Source organism: Hippichthys cyanospilos, chromosome 19 (genome assembly GCF_059441005.1).
Source record: "Hippichthys cyanospilos isolate Australia breed blue-spotted pipefish chromosome 19, RoL_Hcya_1.0, whole genome shotgun sequence".
NCBI classification, from domain to species: Eukaryota; Metazoa; Chordata; class Actinopteri; order Syngnathiformes; family Syngnathidae; genus Hippichthys; species Hippichthys cyanospilos.
Genome location: NC_142387.1, coordinates 10,467,854 through 10,487,948, shown reverse-complemented (window position 1 = coordinate 10,487,948; position 20,095 = coordinate 10,467,854). Strand labels below are relative to the sequence as shown.

At 42.7% G+C, this 20,095-nt stretch overlaps 1 protein-coding gene across 1 annotated transcript in view; it reads right to left on the bottom strand.

The window, feature by feature from the left end:
* Positions 1 to 692: 692 nt before the first annotated feature.
* dipk2ab (divergent protein kinase domain 2Ab) overlaps positions 693 to 20,095 on the bottom strand; it is a 28,165-nt gene continuing 8,762 nt past the window's right edge. Inside the window, exons 3-4 of the mRNA XM_088402244.1 lie at positions 7,730 to 8,033; positions 693 to 3,123 (exon numbers count right to left, since the gene is read on the bottom strand). Of these exons, the coding sequence (XP_088258370.1) occupies positions 2,783 to 3,123; positions 7,730 to 8,033 (645 nt within the window). The 3' untranslated portion in view covers positions 693 to 2,782. The remainder of the gene's footprint in view (positions 3,124 to 7,729; positions 8,034 to 20,095) is intronic.

The window sequence follows — 20,095 nt, the reverse complement described above, 5'->3', positions numbered from 1 at the left end:
AAATAGTCAGGGAAAGCTTACTAGAACATCTGAACTTTGAGAGTTAATAAGATGCATTTTAAAGGATGTCAGGTCTGTGTTTTACTCAAATTTATTATAATTCTGTTTCTATCGTGCATGTCTTTAAAGTCGATTTCTTGTGTTCAGGCATTTTTTTTTAGGTAATTTAAAAATGATTCTGAATTTGTATGGTTAATTTCAAGACAAATGCCCAGTCATGAGGGTGTGCACAGTTGCAACTACAGTAGTTATTCATTCAAACTGTCCAAAACAAAACAACACAATTGTACAGCTTTCACACCACAAAAGTGGTGGAAAATGTGCAAAATGGTTTACCGTGCTCTCATTTTTTTAAAATACCACAAACACCTGGCATTTATTTGGCGTCTGCACTTTTTTTTTTTTAAATCACAGCATACCTTTGCACTGTGAAAAAAAAGCATTTTGAGTCGCTATTAACACTCAACCCCGTCTGGTTTAAAAAGATCCGAACGTAGACGGCAAGCGGATCTCAGCCAAAAGAAGCCCAGAAAAGTGAAAGATCAAAACAGGAGGAGGAAGAAGGATCGCGGCCAACATCTAACTCGGTGGACCCAATTTCAGTGTGAAGTGGTGCCAAAACGCTCCTGCTGGAATATGGAAATAATGAAATAACACTCGAAGCGGAATCAAGAAGAGTGCGGACACAAGTGTATATTTCTATATATAGATATATAGATATATATATCTTCTTTTATTTCAATAATTAAACCCACTAAAAGTTGTAAGCACAACTTTTGAATGAAAGGCACAGGAACAATCAGACAACGCTGATATAATAATACTCCAAAGGAAATGGACAGTACAAAAGTGGACAGTTAGTCACGCACGTAAAAACTCCTCGGGGGGGGGGGTCACTTCTCAGAACGAAGGGAAACGAATCGGACACAACAAAGAAGCATGTTCCAAAAGCCGGGAGCCAAACTACTTTGATTTTTTTTTTTCCCCCCTTATTTGTATTGCTTTTCCAAAGCGGTCACGGGTGACGTCGTCGAGAAAGTCGACGTGCGTTGACCGAGCTACGCGACACTCCGCTGGGCAGGTTTGATTCACAATATCGAAAGGAATGAGAAATGAGATGTACTAGCTGACAAGGTGAAGAAAATGTTCTTTCCCAGACCGTTTTGCTTAGAGTCACGGGTGAGATGTCCATCAGTGTCAGTACGGATGTCAAAACATTAAAAAAAAAAAAAAAAAAAACTCTGCAAATAGGGGTGCTCATTAATTGGATGGAGGTGAAACAGACAAGTGAATGAAGATTAAAAAAAATATATATGATAAAAGATTACGGAAAAATGCCGTATTATTCCAACAATAAGGCACACTTAAAATCCTTAAATTTCCTCAAAAAAAAAAAGACGCTGTATGTTATAATCTGGTTTTCAGTACATTGTCTTTAAATCATATTCCTTCCTATTGCGTTTTAATTCTTATCCACATCTAATTATTAGCAGGCGCCTGTTAAAATTCATATTTTCATTGTCATGTGTTTTGTAATCGAAACATTGATGGCCAACACACAAGGTTTCCTATCTGGAAAATATCCGCCTGTTTTTATCCGTCTGAGGGAGCGGCCATTTTGCCACTTGCTGTTACCTGAAATTGATATCACATTTGTTCCAGGTTTAGGTAACGACCAATCACAGCTCATCTGCTTTCTGATTTTGGTTGTGTGCAAAATGGCCACCCCATGAGGTAGATAAAAAAGGGTGTATTTTGTTGCTTAATTAATATTCCACAAAAGCAATATGAATAATAAGACAGTTTAGACTAGTATAGCTGCAAAGATCAGATAATTGTTAAGACATGTTTTGGATTTACCTGTACTTCCTCTGTAAGAAAAGCGCCATCAATTTGTTTTCTACTTTATTTTCGGCCTCTTTGGTACATCGGCTTTATTGGTCACCGGAGTGCAGTCATCACTGTTTTTTTTTTTCCTCTGTGGGCATCTGTTATTCTCATTGATTCCTATTAAGAAACGGGTGTTAGGGGGAGAAAAAGATTGCCACAACAACGACAGACCCTGCGATGCGATTGATTGGAGCATCGGACGATTCAGACTCATCCAAGCTGTTATAGAGACCGCCTCCTGACAAAGGGAGATTCACGCTACGACTGCATTCCCTGCAGCATGCTACGAAAGGGCGGGAAAAAAAAAAAACATAATCAGTGGCGCAGCAAAAATGTAAATGCACCCATCCATTTAAATCTAACCCATAAAAGAGGGGATAAAAAAGGGTAGATCCCGCAGGCGAACTTTCATAAGGTGTTCGATTCAATGTTGTCATGAGATGTGATGATGAAATGAGGCGGCAAGACGAAGGGACGCGTGTGTTCGCATGGTGGTGGCTGGGGGTCGGTTGGGGGGGTGGGGGGGGTGTCAGCGTCGCTTGGTCACACATGTTGCATTAGCCTGCGAGCAAAGTGTCGCTCTGAGCCCGCCCCCTTCCTTTCAAGATGGCGCAACCATCCGAGGAGGTTGCTCCCGATTCCTATCCTGCTCCCCGCATCCTGGTTCCCGGCAGAATCTCGTTAGTGGCCGATTCCTCTTTTCGGGCAGCAGCAAAGTCAGTCAGTCAGTCAATAAAACCGCGAGGGTCTTCCTAACGCAGGGATTCGGGATGCCGTCCTGCTCCTGTGCAAATGGGGGAGCTAATGACATCAAGGATCTCAAGAGTTGGGAGCTTTTCCGGGGCCGGGGTTCCAGTCTCTCGGCGCATCTGGCTGACGCCGGCTCCGACAATTACCTGGCGGGCGAGGAAGCGGCAGACAGCCGCGTGAGGTACTCGCGCAGTTCCTTGGCCGCCTGGAAGCGGCCGTAGCGCTTCTTGGGCTTGGTGCACTCGTCCAGCAGGGCCTCTAGCTGGCCGTCTTTGGCTATGTGGGCGGGCGGGTCGTGGAGCAGGCCCCCAGTGGTGCCCCGCCACGTGGCGTAGCGAGACAGGAGGTTCTGGCACACGGCGTAGTAGTTGTGGTCCACGGTGACCCGGGAGCACAGGGAGTCCTTGGAGAAGGAGAGGCAGGCCTCCCGGTCACATTCTTCAAAGCGGCTCTCGTACCACACGTCGTAATTCTCGGGCTTGTCTGCGCGGGGGAGACAAAGACAGCTAGATCAGGAAAATCCTCAATTCACATCCACACATTTGGATTGTTGCAAATATTTCTAACATTTTTTTTTTTAATTTGGTAGGTAGGTTGCCTTGAGACTGAAAAGTTCCGTTTTTCTTAAAAAAACGAATGAAAAAGAAAACATGTTTGATCAAATTAATTAATTGATCAACAAATTGACAGACCAATCAATTAGATCATCAGATTTCATGCAAATTTGATGCAAATGAAACCAAATTCATTGGAGTCAAATTTCTACAGCACAATTTGTGACTAACATGGGACCACATTTTTAGGTTCCCAGAGGAGTGCTGTACCCAAATCCAATTAACTGTTCACCAAGAAAACATCGATCAAAACTGAGCTTGAAAAAAAAAAAAAAAAAAAATGGAACTTTCCAGACTCTAAAGAAACAAACCGAGAGTTATATTTCATCCCACACGGCCAAACAACTCATCTAACCTTTTCATTTGGCACAAATGCACTACTCTCAAGATTTATCAAGCAAATAAAAATTCTTTCCCTGGCTTATTTCTTACCACTTTTCTTTGAAGAGGAGAGAGATTGCTGTGGGGGAGGTGGGATTCAAGAAAATAAGCAGGAATGATGAGGAGGGGCAGGGGCTGAATTGTGGGGGTGTGTGCGTGTGTGTGTGTGAGTGGGTACCCACAAGAGGATGCAAAAACATACTTGGGGCATCGGTGTTAATGCACTTCTCCTCTGGCTCATCACAGCAACTCAATCAAACTATCAAATTCTGCCCTGCAAGGAAATGAGTGCACGTGCGCACTCCCCCCTACCCCCCGAAAAGGAGGAGCACATCAACATCAATCAGGGAGGCTGATTAAGATAGATATCGCTGCGTGTGAGTATGACACACACACACATTTGTATAGCTATTCTTGTGGGGACATCCATTGACATAATGCAACCTTATGCATCAGAAACGATTACCTATCTTAACTCTCACCTTAATCTCTACCAAATTCAAAACTATACACTAAAAAAAAGTCTTAACCCTCAAAAGATATCTGAACAAGTCAAGGACCAGCCTAAATGTCCTTATTTCTCCAAAATGTCCTCACTATGTTGGTAGAACATTCAAAGCGGTTCTCACAAGTACAGGCGTACAGGAACACACACACACACACACTTTGAGATAAAGATGTGCGCTCATGCATGGAGGTGAGGTGACAGCAATTAATGTTTCTCTCCTGCTCTTCGCCACTGATTGACAGCCGCCATCATGAGAACGTACTATTCCTCTTGGCCACACAAACACACACTTAAAGTAGTTAGGAGAGTGGGCATATAAAAAGACGAAGAGCTTCTTTTTTTTTCAAGGATGAAGCTGAGCTAGGCAGAAAAAAAAGTGGTTCTCAGAAGAGAAAGTAAAAGAAGCCCATCACTTTCTTTTGTTAGGATTATATTGCGCGCCCACAGTGTGACGAAACGTACAGTTACAAAAGCGGAGAGAAAATCATTTTCGGTTGAAATGGACTAGAGAACACGAGGTGTGTGCATGGTAGGTCATGGCGTCTCTGTTATTTCCTGGGGACCTTGTCGTGAAAAAGTACATAATCGTGGCACCTCTATGAGCACACCTTGTTACTTGGGTGGCAATCTCAGGAAGGTCAAGTTTGGGCACCCTTGACATTTACATGGGGACCTTAATGGTCCAGCCAAAAGGTACAAAATACGACATCGAAGGTGTTAAGGGCTACATTAAAGGGACAATGTATAAGATTTTCATTATGGACAGCAGGAGGTGCTGCATTTATCATTGTCCGTAGCTATAACAGACATGGCTGCCTCTGGAGGAGTGCCACCCCCCATGTGATATAATTTAATTTTATCTAGACCCACAATTATATTTAAAACATACTGTTGGTCCTTAAGAACACATTTATTTTCTAGTGTTCGAAATTTATGATCATTTTATTTATTCCTATTTAATGAAAATCTGTCTAAATCTTGCATAGTGTCCTTTCAAGAGCTCTTTTAATTTGGAGGTGTGGAATGAACCCCTATTGACAACAGCAGCAGGGCCATTAACAAAGTACTGTCGTGTGATGTATGCAAAGGCAGTTCAAAACGGCTAGATGACTTAACAGATTTTCACATGGTATCAGCAAATGTAATGTGTTTAATGCCGTGATAACGAGTAATTTTTCTTTCAAATTAAGAGCAAGTTAACAGGAACATCCGAAATCGCTAAACTGTGTTATGACTCTTCTGCAAAAAAAAGTATTTTATTTAAAACGTCTTTAATAAGCTTTTATTTTGTTAATTTTTAAATTAATGCATATTGTCATTAGTGATGCAATTGACTTATCTTATTTAGTTGAAAAAAATACACCAGGAGATACCACTACAAAAAAATTAATCAAAGATTATTAAATTAAATTATACACAGATGCCACAGTACTTTGTTTTAGGTCATTTTGTGTGTTTTTTTCCCCATTAAAAAATATTTTGCACTGCTTAGGGGTTAATTGACTATAAAACTATTTTTTCTGACAGACAACGTAATAATATTAGTAGCCATTGTCTCCGACTCTGTAATACAAAAAACCAAAACATCCCTTGAAATCTAATCTTATATTAACGATTACTGTTGAAGACGAGTGCTTCAAGTCCATGAGAGAAAAAAAAAAAAACTGCCCGCAGTCAAAATGCGGGGGGGAAGTCAAAGCAGGTTCAGTTCAAACACTCACTGTTCCTCCTGGACAAGACAGGAACAGCTGCTCCTTCATTCATGGAAAATGTAGTGTGGATGCACCGCAAGTTCTCGTCAATATCCTTTGGACTCTGGTCTCTAAACCCTTGTGAGGTTTAAAACCTTAGTTGACCTCAATGACAAGGGATGGCGTCCATTGAAGTAATGAACTGCGTAAAAGATGCTCGACCCAAAGCGCGTTTGATTTGCCAATCAATTGGCCTCACTTGAAACACTAATTGTTTTGACATTGGATCGGTTGCATGTGGGTTAGTAAGCGCGAAAGTCCTACGACCGCTCGGCACGCGCCCGCGACCTTGTAATACTGATTATTGCCGGTTATCGCTCACGCTTCCTCCACGCTTGGCTCGCGCGAAAACAGATCCGGGAGGGCCGACACAATGGAGGCCCCATAAACATTCTTGACGCGCTGGCCCGAGTAAGCAGCTTGAGTTGTCAAGCTCTCAGTGTTTGCCAGACAGAGTGTGTCAACAGTCAGGATTGTGTTTTAAGGCGGCTAAAAGACAGCGTTGGGAAACTTTGGAGCTATTGGCGATAAAAAGGTACCGAACACACCAACGATGATAGTGATGGCGTTTTAGCGTAACCGATTCGTCACAAGAATCCTTTTTTTATCAGTAAATATGTATAATAAAAGTGTGCAAAAAACGCGCTCTAACACACGCAAAAGCCAGACGACATTTCATATCTGTCACAGAGGGCGCGCTGGTGGAATCTTAGCATTTCACAACACAACAGTCCATCACTTTAATAGGATTTCTGGAGAAAGGGACAAATCAAAAAGAAGTGACTGGGTGGTCCTCCCTTTCTGTGAAGAAGCCCCAGGAAGGAGGACCAATGGGTAGGGATCTGTCATGCAGTACGTGTGATGTATAGCTCCGTCCTTGTTATGAGGTTTATTTCAAGAAGGTGGGAGAAGGGAGGGGAGTCTAGCGGAGGGAGACAGCTCGTTATCGGGACCGTCTTTGCTTTGATGGGGATGAGCATGTTGAGGGCAGAAGAAGCACGCTCTGGATCAGGATATTCTTAGACCAGGAGAGTTTGGACGAAGGACCTGCCGCTCGTTAGAGACTTCCCAGAATGGCTTTGGCCTCCAAATTTATACTACATAGGTCTCATACATAGTGGGGGGCAGAGATTTACTTGGCAAAAGTATGTGCTTGATTGATGAGCTTTTAAGGGATCTTTTTTTTTTATGTGTTTATTATCAAAGATAGACCGATGTATTTTTTTTTTTTTAACTGGCTGATACCAACTATTACTATTCACTCAGGCGAATCCGATTCATAGGAAAGGCGAAGAACAAGAACAGTTTTGTGGACACAAATGGAATGGTCTCAGGAGTATACACTTCTTTGTTATAAAATTTTAACAAACACTAGGGAGCTCCCAGGAATATCAGCCTATCTAAAAAAGTTCAATGAAAACTGTAACAAGTAAAGAGATCCCAATAGTTTCTATAGTAAAGAAATATACCAAACTAACTGTCTGTCAATCATCTTTGTTTTCATTTGAAACGAAACCAAAAGAGTGATCCCCCTCAGCAGAATCTCTTCTAAAATTAAGTGTTTTTTTTAAAATACTTTGCTGAATTTTCGTTTTAAATTGATTTAATATTGGCCATCAGATTTTTAAAAAAAATGGAGATACCATACTTGTCAAAATGCCGAAACTCAACCAGACTCATATCGATCTATTCCAAGCTAACATTGACTGACGGTTTTATCATTATAGCGAAAACTGTTAATACATCACTTTACCATGCCTGCTCACATTGAGAAATGCCATGGAAACTGAAAGCAATAAATGACCTAAGGGTGTTAGAGTAATAATGAGACTCACTCTGCTTTATCAGTCGTTTGTCAGCCACGAGAACGTTCTCGGCGTCGACGACGATGACCTTTCCGTCGCGGGGACCGACGGCAAAGTTGTCAAAGCTGACGTCGAGCAGGTAGAGGGCGAACTCGAAGTCGTTGTTGGTCAGCTGCTCGGCGATGTCCATTAGCTGCCGCGCCAGGTCCACGCGCTTCTCCCAGGGCGCGTTATAGTAGCTCCACAATTCTTCGCCCACGTAATTGACGGCCACCACGCGTCCGCACGCCCCCAAGTACTTGGCGAAAGGCCAGCCTTCGTCAGATGGAAAGCTCTGGGAATGACAAATATTAAAAGGGAGAACAAACGAGAATTAAAAGTCTGATTCCAAAAGTAGTCAGCTATTCAACCTGACCTACAGAAACAAAGTTGTCCTAAACGCCGAACTTTCTGATTGTCAGAAAGCGCTCGTTTTACTTGCAATAAAACTGGGTTCTCCTTTTACAAAGAGAGAAAGGGAATAATCCCAGACATCAAAAGCAAAGTTGCCGTGCAGCCTTGGGTAACATTTGATACGGCGGTGTAAGCACAATATTTGAAAATCTGCCAAACGGAGTGCATGAAACACAGCCAGCGCTGGCTACGGCGGATTAAATCTAATAGAAAAAGATCCAGCTTGCGTCCAAGCCCTAGAGCAACAAGCTGATATCCGCTGCCTGCAATTCCAGAAAACTGATAGGTTACTTGCGGCAGCTGAGGGTTTAGGTAGTCATCGTGTGCTGATTTTAACCGCTGCGCTAATGCTGCTTGGGTAGGCTAACAAGCCTTCACAGTCTATTGCCGGGTGAGTGTGATAAATAATTACAGGGAAATACCGCCAGAAGGGTGTGGAGTCCCCCACAAAATCATTGCGATTTAACCTAACTGAAAAAAAAAAAACCTGGCAAGCATGCATCATGTGCAAAAGCCTACAATCCGGGCTGTGGAAAAGTCACGCAACAAATCTAACCCTAAGAACATTTTATTTTTTTTCATCTTACTTCCACACACTACATCTGGGTTATAACAACAAAGAACTTGTTTATGCAAATGTATTTACAAGAAAATGTTACAAATAGTTGTTTTGTTGGAACTACTCTCCATTAGCTGCAACACACGAAAACACTGCCTTGTCATTAAATCACTTTCATTTCAAAGCAGTTAAAATAGTAAGGGAGGCTCCAGTTTTCATGGCATAAAAATAACGACTGCATAAACATGTTTCTGAAATTTTTCAGTGCACTGTTTTCAGTAAGAAATTCTGTGAAATCGTCCTTTCTTAATAAAGTAGCACATTGTCTGGATGTATAGTATACTGGAGTGAGGTTTAACAACAGTTCACAACTTCCTATGCAACGGATACCACAAAGGCTCCTGTTCCTGGCAAGGTGGACGGCGCAGAGTGACAGAGGAGGGGAGGAAACTCGTGTTTCCTAGTCCTGAAACCAGATAGCGTTGGTGAAATGTCAGGGAACACGGCATGTCACCGCTGGCAAGTGGTGTGAACTACTCCTGACCGCCGTGTCGCGCAGTCAACGGAGGTAACTCGACGCTCTGCCGGCGTGCGGTGCCTGCGATGAGGCTTTTACATATGCATGGAAAGCTCGCATTAAATATTGATAAAGTACAAATTATTTAAACGTATACAGTCTTCTCACAGATGGCTGCATGGTTATTGCAGTGTATATGACAAATAATAAAAATTCAGGATAAAAACCTGCTTGGAATGAGGATGGTACAATACTCCAGTCAAGCTTTAAAGAACAGCAGCACAATTAATCGAATTTTAATCGCGATCACGATATTGGCGGCCACGATTAATCAAGATGATCCTCTGCGATATTAACATTTAAAAAGCCTGCCACTTATACCAACTTATACACTCATACACACCCTCCTGAGATTTCAGCTTTCAATTTCACCGTAAAAGCTTTTAGATGGCAATGTTTCTCACATGTTTGCATGACAAAAACCTCACCCTGATATATTGTTTACCACTGTGAAATGGCGTTGAGTTTCTCACCTGATTCCTAATATACCCTGCTAGCTGTCAATTCAGACCCATTTTGAAAAATACGATGAACAAAAAATTGGAATTAATTAAGTTTGAAATGACTGAAAATGACATTTTGACTGCGAATTGATTAAAACTTGCTCGGTTCAAAGAAGGCTTCATTTTTTCATTGGTTTGCACTAAACAAGTAAGTTAGTTGTGTTGCCCTGTGTGCCATTTGTTTTAATTTACTTTATATATTTTCGTTTATTATTATTATTTGTAAGTATCAAAGCCTTGATTGTTTTACATTTACTGCCTGGTGTTTTTTTTATATTTTTTATATTTTTTTTTATATAAGAAAACTACACACGCACGGAGAGAGCAGAAACTATAGACTAAGTCTCTAATGTTTTGGGCTTCAAATTGCAATCGAAAGGGCAACCTTGCTGCAGTGAGGCAGCAGTGCTAACCGTGCTTCCAGCATTGAAGGAGTAGTAATTTGCCAAGTGAACTGAACACAAAAGGATCAGTCCAGTTAGAGCAAAAGAATGTAAGGCATCAAGCCAAAATCATCCACACAGAAGCCAAATAAAGACTATGGGGTGCACGAAAATCTAAGGTTTCCAAAAAAAGCATATCCTCCAAAAACACTGATGTTATACTTCTGACGAAAAAATGTTTGTTGGTTTTTGTGGCGTAAATGTACACCATCCGCCAGTATTTTGTTCTGATTAGCGCGACCAAAATAGATCCGAGACCACAAGGGGAGGAGAGGGATAAGTTGCAAGCTGTGCGGCCTCGGCTGAATCATTTCCCAGAGGTACCTCGATCAATTGGGGCACAGACAAAAAAATGGTGTCCAGGATGCACAATGAGCTTCAAGCAGCCTGTCACTCAATTTCGACTCATCGTTTTGTTTTGGCAAGGACTCATTCCGAATTCTGTCCTAACTTTTGGATAAATAGCCCCTCTCAACAACTTTCTGCATTTGTAAAATTGACAGCAAAGGGGAATGGAACAAAGTATTTCAATTCAGATTGAAACTACGAAAGGGGAAGTTGTTGCAAGTGACGATGATTTAGAGATTCCACAGGAATTTAGGATTAGAGATCAAAGAGGTTAAATATCTAAAATAGCTTTCTAAACAAACAAAGTGAATATAGAAAGATTAGATTGAAGCTGGATCATTTGGTGGTACATCCCTATTAAGCCAGCTTCCTTTGACCCAAATTCAAACCTCGGATTGCTCCACGTTGACGCAACTCTAAGCAGCTCTTGGCGATGTTGACAAAACTTAACCTGTCCAACGTGATGGCTAAACCGGCTTTGGGGTAGAAAAAAAAAAAAAAAAACCCTCAAAGCTCCTGCAGCCAGGTTGGGAAGATGAGACGGGGATGGAAGAAGCCAAGCGGAGGAGGAAAATGAACCAGCACCGACATCCTTGCTAAACATTCTCTCTTCTCTTTTGTTGTCAGGTTGCGGGCTGAATGGGTGCAAAAGTAGAGCGCCGGAAGCTTGGGGGGGTGTATGGTGATGGGGGTAGAAAGAGGATGATTACCCCGAGGCTACTTTCTGACTTTCTGTCAGTGTCTGTTATGGGAAAGCCTTCATGTCTGCCGGGGCATCTTAACATAGACGCCGTTCATTCAATACGTTGACGGCTCTCGGCTTGCTTCGTCAATTACGGAGGTCTTCACAACTCGTATGCGGGTGCCATTTTCAATGAGCTGCCTATATTTACTTCTGAAAAGCAATCGGACTGAAAGCGAGGACTAAGGAGTGCCGTACATGAAAGAGTCCAACTTCCTATTGCCGAGCTTGATAAATACGCTGCGTGTCCCACCAATCATTCTCCCTCAGCGCTCTTTAAACGGTTACTTCGCAGAAGCCATTACCGTCTGCAATGAGGCGTTGAGGGGGGCGAGGGATTGGGGCACAAAATGACTAGAATGCACTACTGTGCCATCTCTGAACAGAATTGCGAAAATTTCAGTGCGAGCGTATGGAGCGCACAGGTGGTAAATTTCACCATTTGTCTCTCCTGGTGATGCAACACATTTTAAAAATGCTGAAAGTGCAATACTGGGTACGACAGATCCCTGCAACTTTTAACAGCTTTTGTAACGCCAAATTCTGTCCCTGCCAAAGGATGACAATCTGCTCAAGTTGGGCATACGCTGTGCATTTTTCAATGTGGGGTTTTCAAACACCAGCTTGGGCTGCATGGGCAATGGAAAGTCAACTCTCATCACTAAACAGCTCAGAGTGGGTTCCCTGGCTCGGCGTGCAATGGTTAAGATCTTGACGGCTTTAGCTTTCAACGTGGTATCAGAAGCCAACGAGAGGCTCTCTGTCAACGCCCCGCATTTAATTAACTTAATGGGACAACTGCATCAGCATTTTGACAACACACACGCTCGATCTAAAATGCCCAGGCGAGTAAATTGTGGTCATACTTTCACACCGCTGATATTTAATTTACCGGGAACGCAATCTGAGTTGTACATGCAATTTTCGATTTGTGACGAATCTCCTTTTAAAATTCATATTTGTAGTCAGAATATCCTGTAGCCTCTCACTAACACAATAGCAAAATTATGCAGTAGATTGTATGTAAAGCACTAAAGCTACTTAAAATAATAAAAATATAGACAAAAAAAGTTGAGAGCATGCCTTCTTTCACCATATTCTTAGTTAATTTATCAAGCACCATTCATTTTTTCCACATACTGCATTATGCCAAAACTGTTGTTTGGAGGATGGAATTTGGACAATGTTTAATTAAACAATGTCTCTAAATTATTAAATCAATTATCAAATATTTATCAATTAATGTGATAATTACTTGGTTGTCAATTAACTGAAGCACTTGTGATAGAAACAAGGCAAGCTTTTTAGTGTGCATTGAGCTTTTCTTAAAACTCTAAATATAAAGTCCCCCCCTGTATACACAACAACCTTCATAACAAGAAGTGCTAGGAAAATCGAGTCATAGTGCAGCAGTGTGAAAATATTGTCACAATTGTCCTCATGAATTCATTTGATTGGCATATGACAGCAGTCAGGGCTTGCCAGTCGGTTGCCGTACATTGGAGAAGTCATCTGCTTTAACATGCAGAACTTAATACATTTGGATTTCCAACTGCAATCCGAAGCATTGTTAGAAGCCTAAGCAAGAAGGCTGGTAAACACACCAAAACACACAAGTGTGTTCTTATTGCAGGTGACCTCACGTTGACTTCCAGGCCCGGCTCTTACTAATCTAATGTAAAAGGTAGAGACGGTGCACAACAGCAGCATTGAGCGGGGACGTGTGTGCGCTTTCTGCTCCCCTCCCTTTAATACAACAGACACACTGGCGTCCTCCCGGGGGTAGGGGGGTTGGAGTGGGCTGAAATGAAACGGGGCCACAGACAAATGGGCAGTCTCGGGAGGAAGAGGATGAAACGAACAGAGCGAGCGGCACAGGGAACACACACACACCTGCGTCCTGACATCTGCTGACAAAGACGTGCCCTTCTACTGGACAACTTGGGGGAGGGCACGGGCGTGTGCGCGGGACTTCGAAAGAGGCTCTTTGTGAGCGTGTTTGTGTGTCTATGTGAAACTGTATACCGCCGCATATGAATGAGAAAATGCAACGTGACCGGAGCTGATAACAACCTCTTTTCAGGGGCCGAGTAAACATCAGCGGCTCCCAAGATATTGCCTTGGCTACCCTGCAAGAACACTAGCCAATCAAACACTTACGCACGTAAGTGAGTACGTACTGTGGCGCAAGGCTGCATTTATACATGAAAGCTTTAAGGAAAGGAAAAAAAAAGGTTTCATCTTAGCAACAGTGGCTACTTAGAGGAAATTAGGAGTTAGTCACAGGAGTAGTTATGGGTGCGGTTTTAAATTCTCAACATTGTCTGTCCTTGACTAAACTCTGATGTTTTGACGAACATCAAGTCTGGACAGGACTCTGGAGGGGAGTCCCAAAGATCAAATGGCAACTCTGAGGTAGCGTGGAGGGCATACGTGTTCGTGTCAGACACAACAGAGCTTCCAGCCATTACTCAGTTGGTTTATAATAGAAGCTCATCTTTGACGTGGAGTCAGATGTTCCTCTGTGGAGCTGGGAGTGCCATGCTGGAGTCAGGAAGAGGAAAGAGGGGGCAGACATTTCTTATTCACCTTGTGCATATGGAGGATGTGCTGCGAGCCCCTTCTGGCAATTTGGGGGCAATTTGAAGTCTAAAATCCAGTCTGCTAGCCCACAAAGAGCGCCCAGGGCTCACTAGGGAACAGGTATTAAAAGACCCATCCAAGCACACATTCGACTAGACATTTCTCGGCAGATAGCATCTGCCCCCAAACTTGCTCATTGCCTTCTTTGTTTCTGCCAAATCCGCCTTATAGTGCAGCAATGTTGTCAACTTCTTAAAGCAGTAAATTCCTAGTCAGCAAAGGAAGTTGGAGGAAAGTATTTGCACATTTTAAGTGTCAAAGCGTAACGAGACAAAGGAGGTGGAGTGTGGTTTGATTACGAATGGCCTCAGTCTACCTCATTACTATGGACGCTGTTCAAAGACAGCAAAGTCACCCTCTGTAGAGCTCGCAGCCTTCCTGGGAAGAGGGAAAACCGTTCAGCAACGATTGCTCAAACTGGAAAAGAACCCTAAGCGTGTTTGAGCTACATTGCGTTGAACCATATTGCAAATTCTAAATATATTTTGCATATAATTGGAAATGGTTGGAATTTGTTTATTGTGGTGAATGCAGTCTCTTGCCTTCCTTCTTGAGTGATGCGCGCGCACACACACAGCTTCCTTATTCATTCAATGTGTGTCAAAGGTCCTATCAAAGCATATCAATTAGCTAAGCTTTAACATGGAGCTTGGAATCCAATTTAGATATTAGTTTGTAGCTCTTGCACTAGACACTGCTTTTATGCAGTCGGGTAGTGAAACAGTGTTTGAACACAGATTTTTGTCCTTACATTTAAATAAAACGTCACACACTGTTGACTAAAATCAGTATGGGGAAGCATTGATTAACTGAATAATGTGGGGGAAATGTCTGGGGGACAATGACTGGCTTATACTTTTTGAAATTTTACACTGTTTTTTGTAAACAGGGTAAAATATTACAGCAGATAGGAATGGAGAAGGAAGGAAAAGAAGGGTGAGGGGCATACCTAGCAGTTTCGAATGATAACTGTGTGCTGACATGAACCTGAGCCAGCGAGCAAAGACCTCATAAATCCCTTTTACCGGGAAACCCAGGAATGTAAAAAAGTCAAAGGCACATCAGTGTTGAATCAGTCTGGGTGGCTGTGCCGCCTACACACACTGGGGAGGAACCCAACTGGAGCTCGGAACCGAGTTCAGAGGTTTGTGTGCATGAGGTCGGCATCAAGGGTTGTGTATCGCAGAGAAGCCGGCAATTATCTCGGGGGACCGCAGAGTGGCGGTGACTGTCGGACGACTGCTGCTACTGACCCCGTGCTCCAAAACACGCTGCAGATAGTCATCGAGCAAGTCAGTATTTAAGAGAATTTAATGAACCAAACAGTCAGAGAGAGGTTACACTGTCCCCAAGGCAGCTACACTTGCAGTGACTAAGAGTGAATACAGATATTTAAAGCTGCTGTATTATTTGAAGAGATTTTCCCTGACAGGGACTTAGTGCCTCGATCTTTATGTGATAGACAATTTTATTACCGAGGGAAAGCTGATGTGCTAAAAAGCATAGTCTCGGTCTAATGTAAAGGCAGTGGAATCTCTGGGGCACGTAAAAGAGCAAAGAGACGCTTTTACTTATCCGTATTGGTTGCGGTCATGTTAAGGGGCCCGCGAGAGCTCTGGATTGAGTTGGACTCTCTGTTGTTGAAGAACTAAGTCCTCGGGAGCAAGCCAGTGGACATATCAAGGGCTTGGGTAGCTGGCATAACAGAAGGAAGCTCAAATTTGGGGGAGGAGGGAGCTAGTGGGTGGTACAGGGTACTTCAGAGGGGGCTCAACCACAGGCATTTACACCTAACCAAACACAGCTGTCATGCATGTGTGTGTGTGTGTGTTTGTGGAGGATTATAGTGACACAAGCAGACAGGCTCATTCAAATGGGAGACAACACCACAAGGCCCTTGGCTTGTTCAACACGGACTCCCATCAAACCTTTCCCTGCCCTCCGCCTTCCAGCAGAGAAGCCATCCAATGGGGGCATCCAAGAGACGGGAGTTGGGCCCGGATAACTCCCTATCCTAACAGGATTCAGTCTGTACACAAAGGCCTAGAAGAATAATGAAAGGGGGATTGCGAGCACTCGAAGCTGGGTTAAGCGGCGTAAACAACTTCTCTCTTCAGCGCAAAGGAGTGCCACGATCCCTGGGAGCCAGACACAAAATAAGATTATTAATCACTAAAGACTATTTACTGATGGACCTCAGCCACTGAAACCGCCTTAAGGGATGCGAGGCAGGACTGAATAAGAGTCCGCAATTACAAGAAAAGAAAGAGTTGCAAAGCAAAATCAGGCTTTGATTGCATTTGCACATGAGGCGTGTCTCGAGTGTAGATTTAAGGTTACGCAATAAAGTGTTCAGAACAAGATTGCGAAGGGTTTCAGAAATGGAGGCAGAGCTATTTGTTACCAATAACAGGTGATTTATTGGAATTTGGACCTTGCTTTAAAATACATCTCAGAGGGTCACGCTTCAGGTGTCACCTTTAGCCCTCTGTAGGCCAGGATATTTTTTAATGTTTATTTAGGCATCAGTCCCTAAAGAAGGTAAGGCTTGTGAGCGATTATGCAGAACCTCAATAAAAATCCAAACCAAAGAAAAGCGGAGCTCCTTCCCCCCCGAATGAAAGATAAACAAACAATGCAGCAACACTGTTTGTTGAAAGAGAATTTAGTGTTTGTTTCCATATTTACGTACAGATCCTTAGCAGGCATTAAAGATAAGGTCATCAATCAAATGCGTGCGGCTCTTCGGTCTGCGATACGGAGTTGGTGTCAGATGCTGTGCGCAAAAACAGATGGCTTACTCGACAGGATCGTTCTGATGAGCATGTCGATGTCAGCCGAGGACTGAGTGTTAACTGAGGAGGTGGTTCCTGGGAAAGTGGCAGTTGAAGGGGGGTGAAAAGCGGCACAGATTTGAGTCTGGAAGAGAGGAGAGTACCGCTGGCTGAGCGAAGCCCACAGCCTGTCAGGTCCTATTCTCGGCTTCACTGAGCAAAACGGAGCCGAGGACCAAAAAGGGTGTGAGTGGAGTCACATGTTTCTGGCCCACTTGCAAAGCTTAATGATTTGGAATGGAAGACTGGGCAAAATCAAACTAATTTCCGATTGGGCCAGATGTACTGTAGCCCATCAAACGCTAGCATCACCTGATGAATCAGAGAGTCATTTAGCCAAAGGAGAAGGCGCCAAGAAAGGCAAATTAACTGCAAATAGGAAGAAGCTTTACAACTAAGGGTGGGGGGAGAGAAGCAAGATCAGCGTTTCTAAATACATACAACCCAAGGCATGTTCCGACTAAAAAAGAAGTAAAACAAGCTTTGCAATTTTTTTTCGCCTTTGTAGTGTGCTACCCATTCAAAAGTGACGCAGACTTGCTTTTTTTTTCCACTTGTACTTTGAACAGTGCTTGTACGTGGTGACAATGTGTTTTTCCAAAACATGAAAAGCCCAAAGGAGCAATTTTATCATTAAATCATATTACAATTTGGGTTGCCATGATGCGACTGGCAAACTATCATCAACAAATATGACTTGCCCCCAGGAATGTTTTTGAACTAGGCCGGTCAGTCGCTTGAGGAGCTGCTACCTGAAAATTTAGTAAACTGTACTTGGATAATTAAGAGCATTAGGGCAGAGTAAATTTGTGCATTTCACTAAGCTCCATGCTTGAACTCAAGAGGCACTCATCAGTGTGCAAATGATTTTCCATGTTGGCTAATGCGGTGTTATGCTCACTGAGCCATCTCACGATGTAGTGAGAGGGCGACACGGCAAGCACAGCAGGCCGGCGTGGAGTACAGCGGGCAAAAACGAGCGATGCGTTAAAATATGCTCGGATCGATCCCTCGGAATTAGCCTTGGGCATTTCTTTATGACTTGATTTTGGTGTGAACTGAATTATGATACCACGTTTGAATAAGAGGTAAAATCAATTGGAATCATGTGACTTCTCTTCTGATGGAGGAAGACCCACAACACCAGCAGATCTTCACCATCTGATAACAACAGTGATGATTTTACAAAGCAAGAATGGATGAACGTCAGGTAGATGTAGCATTGGAATCATAAATATTTTCCAAATTATCTTATTATATAGTACGATGTTTAATAAATCAGTCTGATTTTAAATGCGTGAATGGGCAAATGAGACTACAATGATTTCCATCCAAGGTTATCTGTACTTACGAGTAAGTAACAGACTCATTAACTCCATGTAGAGGAAACAAATTATTGCATTTTCAATAGATAGCAACGATATATTTCATTAGCAAAAAAGAGTTTTTTGATAGGAATCAAGACAAGGACACTGACGAGCCTTTTGTATTTCGCCACGGTCATTTTTTTGTCATCTAAAAATATTTATGCCCCATGGGCAAATGGTCTTGCACGTGAGAGAGACACGGAGGCTTTGTTTGTGTATGCCTCATGTACTGCGCAACACACTAAAATGGGCCATTGTTGACCAGAGCCAAAACAGCAGAGCAGATTGTTTCCCACTGACAAAGGAGGCCTGGTGTCTCATAGTGAAACAGGGCCGATTTACTGCCAGTGGCTTCAAAAGAGCAAAAACACAAGGCATTCTGAGCGAGAGCGAGAGACACAGCTCGGCTCACTGAGCAGACTGTAGAAATGTTACGCACATTATTCAACTGAATAAAGCCAGAGGAAAGAGAAACACTGCCAAACAATAACAGCGGGAAATCAGTCGTACAAAAGACGGTGAACCTGAAAATTATAAATCTTGGCATGATTGCCTCTAAAACTTATTGAAGATAGTGACGAGGCAAATTGAAGCAGAGTGAATAAGATTTTCATTAAGTCTTGTCCTTGCTCACCTGATGTTAAAAATCAAATCTCCACACAGCGAATATTACCTTTGGCAAAAAACAGACATCAAGGTGCTACAGCATGTTCAATCTCTATAGCGCCCATTAATTCTTTATGGTCTACTGCTGCCCAAGCTTGCGCGGAGAGTCTTCTGGTGTGTTTTGACCAGTGAAGCTAACATACCATCACAATTTACGAATCTTCAAGAGTTTTCCCCATATGCTATCGATGCCAACCATCTGCTCCATTTGTTTGGCATGCCCACGTGACCCAAACGATCTTCTAATCAAACAGACGAGGTTACGGAATGAGCCATGTGCAAAAAGAGCACGCTGTGGAGAGAAAAGTGATGGATATGATGAGAAGGTGTGATGTGTTGGTGTCTGCCGTGTCTTTAGAATTTGTGGGTCTGAATCAGATAGCCTTTGGCTAAGAGGAAAATGGCAAGAGGCCACAATGATGGAATAATCCAGAGTTTGTGGGGCATGTATTAATGCGCTGACAAAACTAGAACATAGACACAAGACAGAAAGAACAAAAGAAGAGGCTGAGCGACCACAAAAGGCTTATCAGGCATTATGGATCGATTGGATATAAAAGCTGATCTTGCTTTTTGTCTTGTGGAATGCCTGGAGGTGTCCAACCTGATGAGTAAAATGGGGGCGAGGGTTGTAGGTCAGCCCGAAAGTTATTGACTGTCTGCACGGGTTGTGACCATTGTTGTTCTGTCAAGGCATGGTCAATGGCAGATTGAAATTGAAATTGATTGGATGCTTGTAAATCACAGGGGATGGGGAAAGTGGCCGTGGTGATGGGGGATTCTCCGATAACTTATTGTGCCTTTCTGTCACCTTAGATGATAAAATACACATTTAGTATCAAAGCTAGACCATGAACTGTACACAAACGGACAAACGCTGTGAGGATTTAAGATAGAATGTGACTTAGTTCTGATTCATGGCTCACTAAATATCAGGTGTCAAAAAGCAAAGTACAGACATAAAATGAGGCATTTTATCATTTCGGAGAAAAAAAAAACCCCCACTAGATTTAGGTTGGATGAAAACGATGTTCTTAGGGGAATGTTGCTTGTCTACATTTAGGCTAAAATTAACGAATCGCTAAAATAAACTAAACACAATTTGTCAGACCTGTGATATACGTATGTTCCAAGTTGAAGTCTTTCATAAATGACGGCAGCCCACCGGACACACAAGTGTATTAAAATTAAAACCAACTTGGACCATTTACAGATGCAATCTTGAATAATTCAAAGATGCCCTACATATAGTGATAAATAT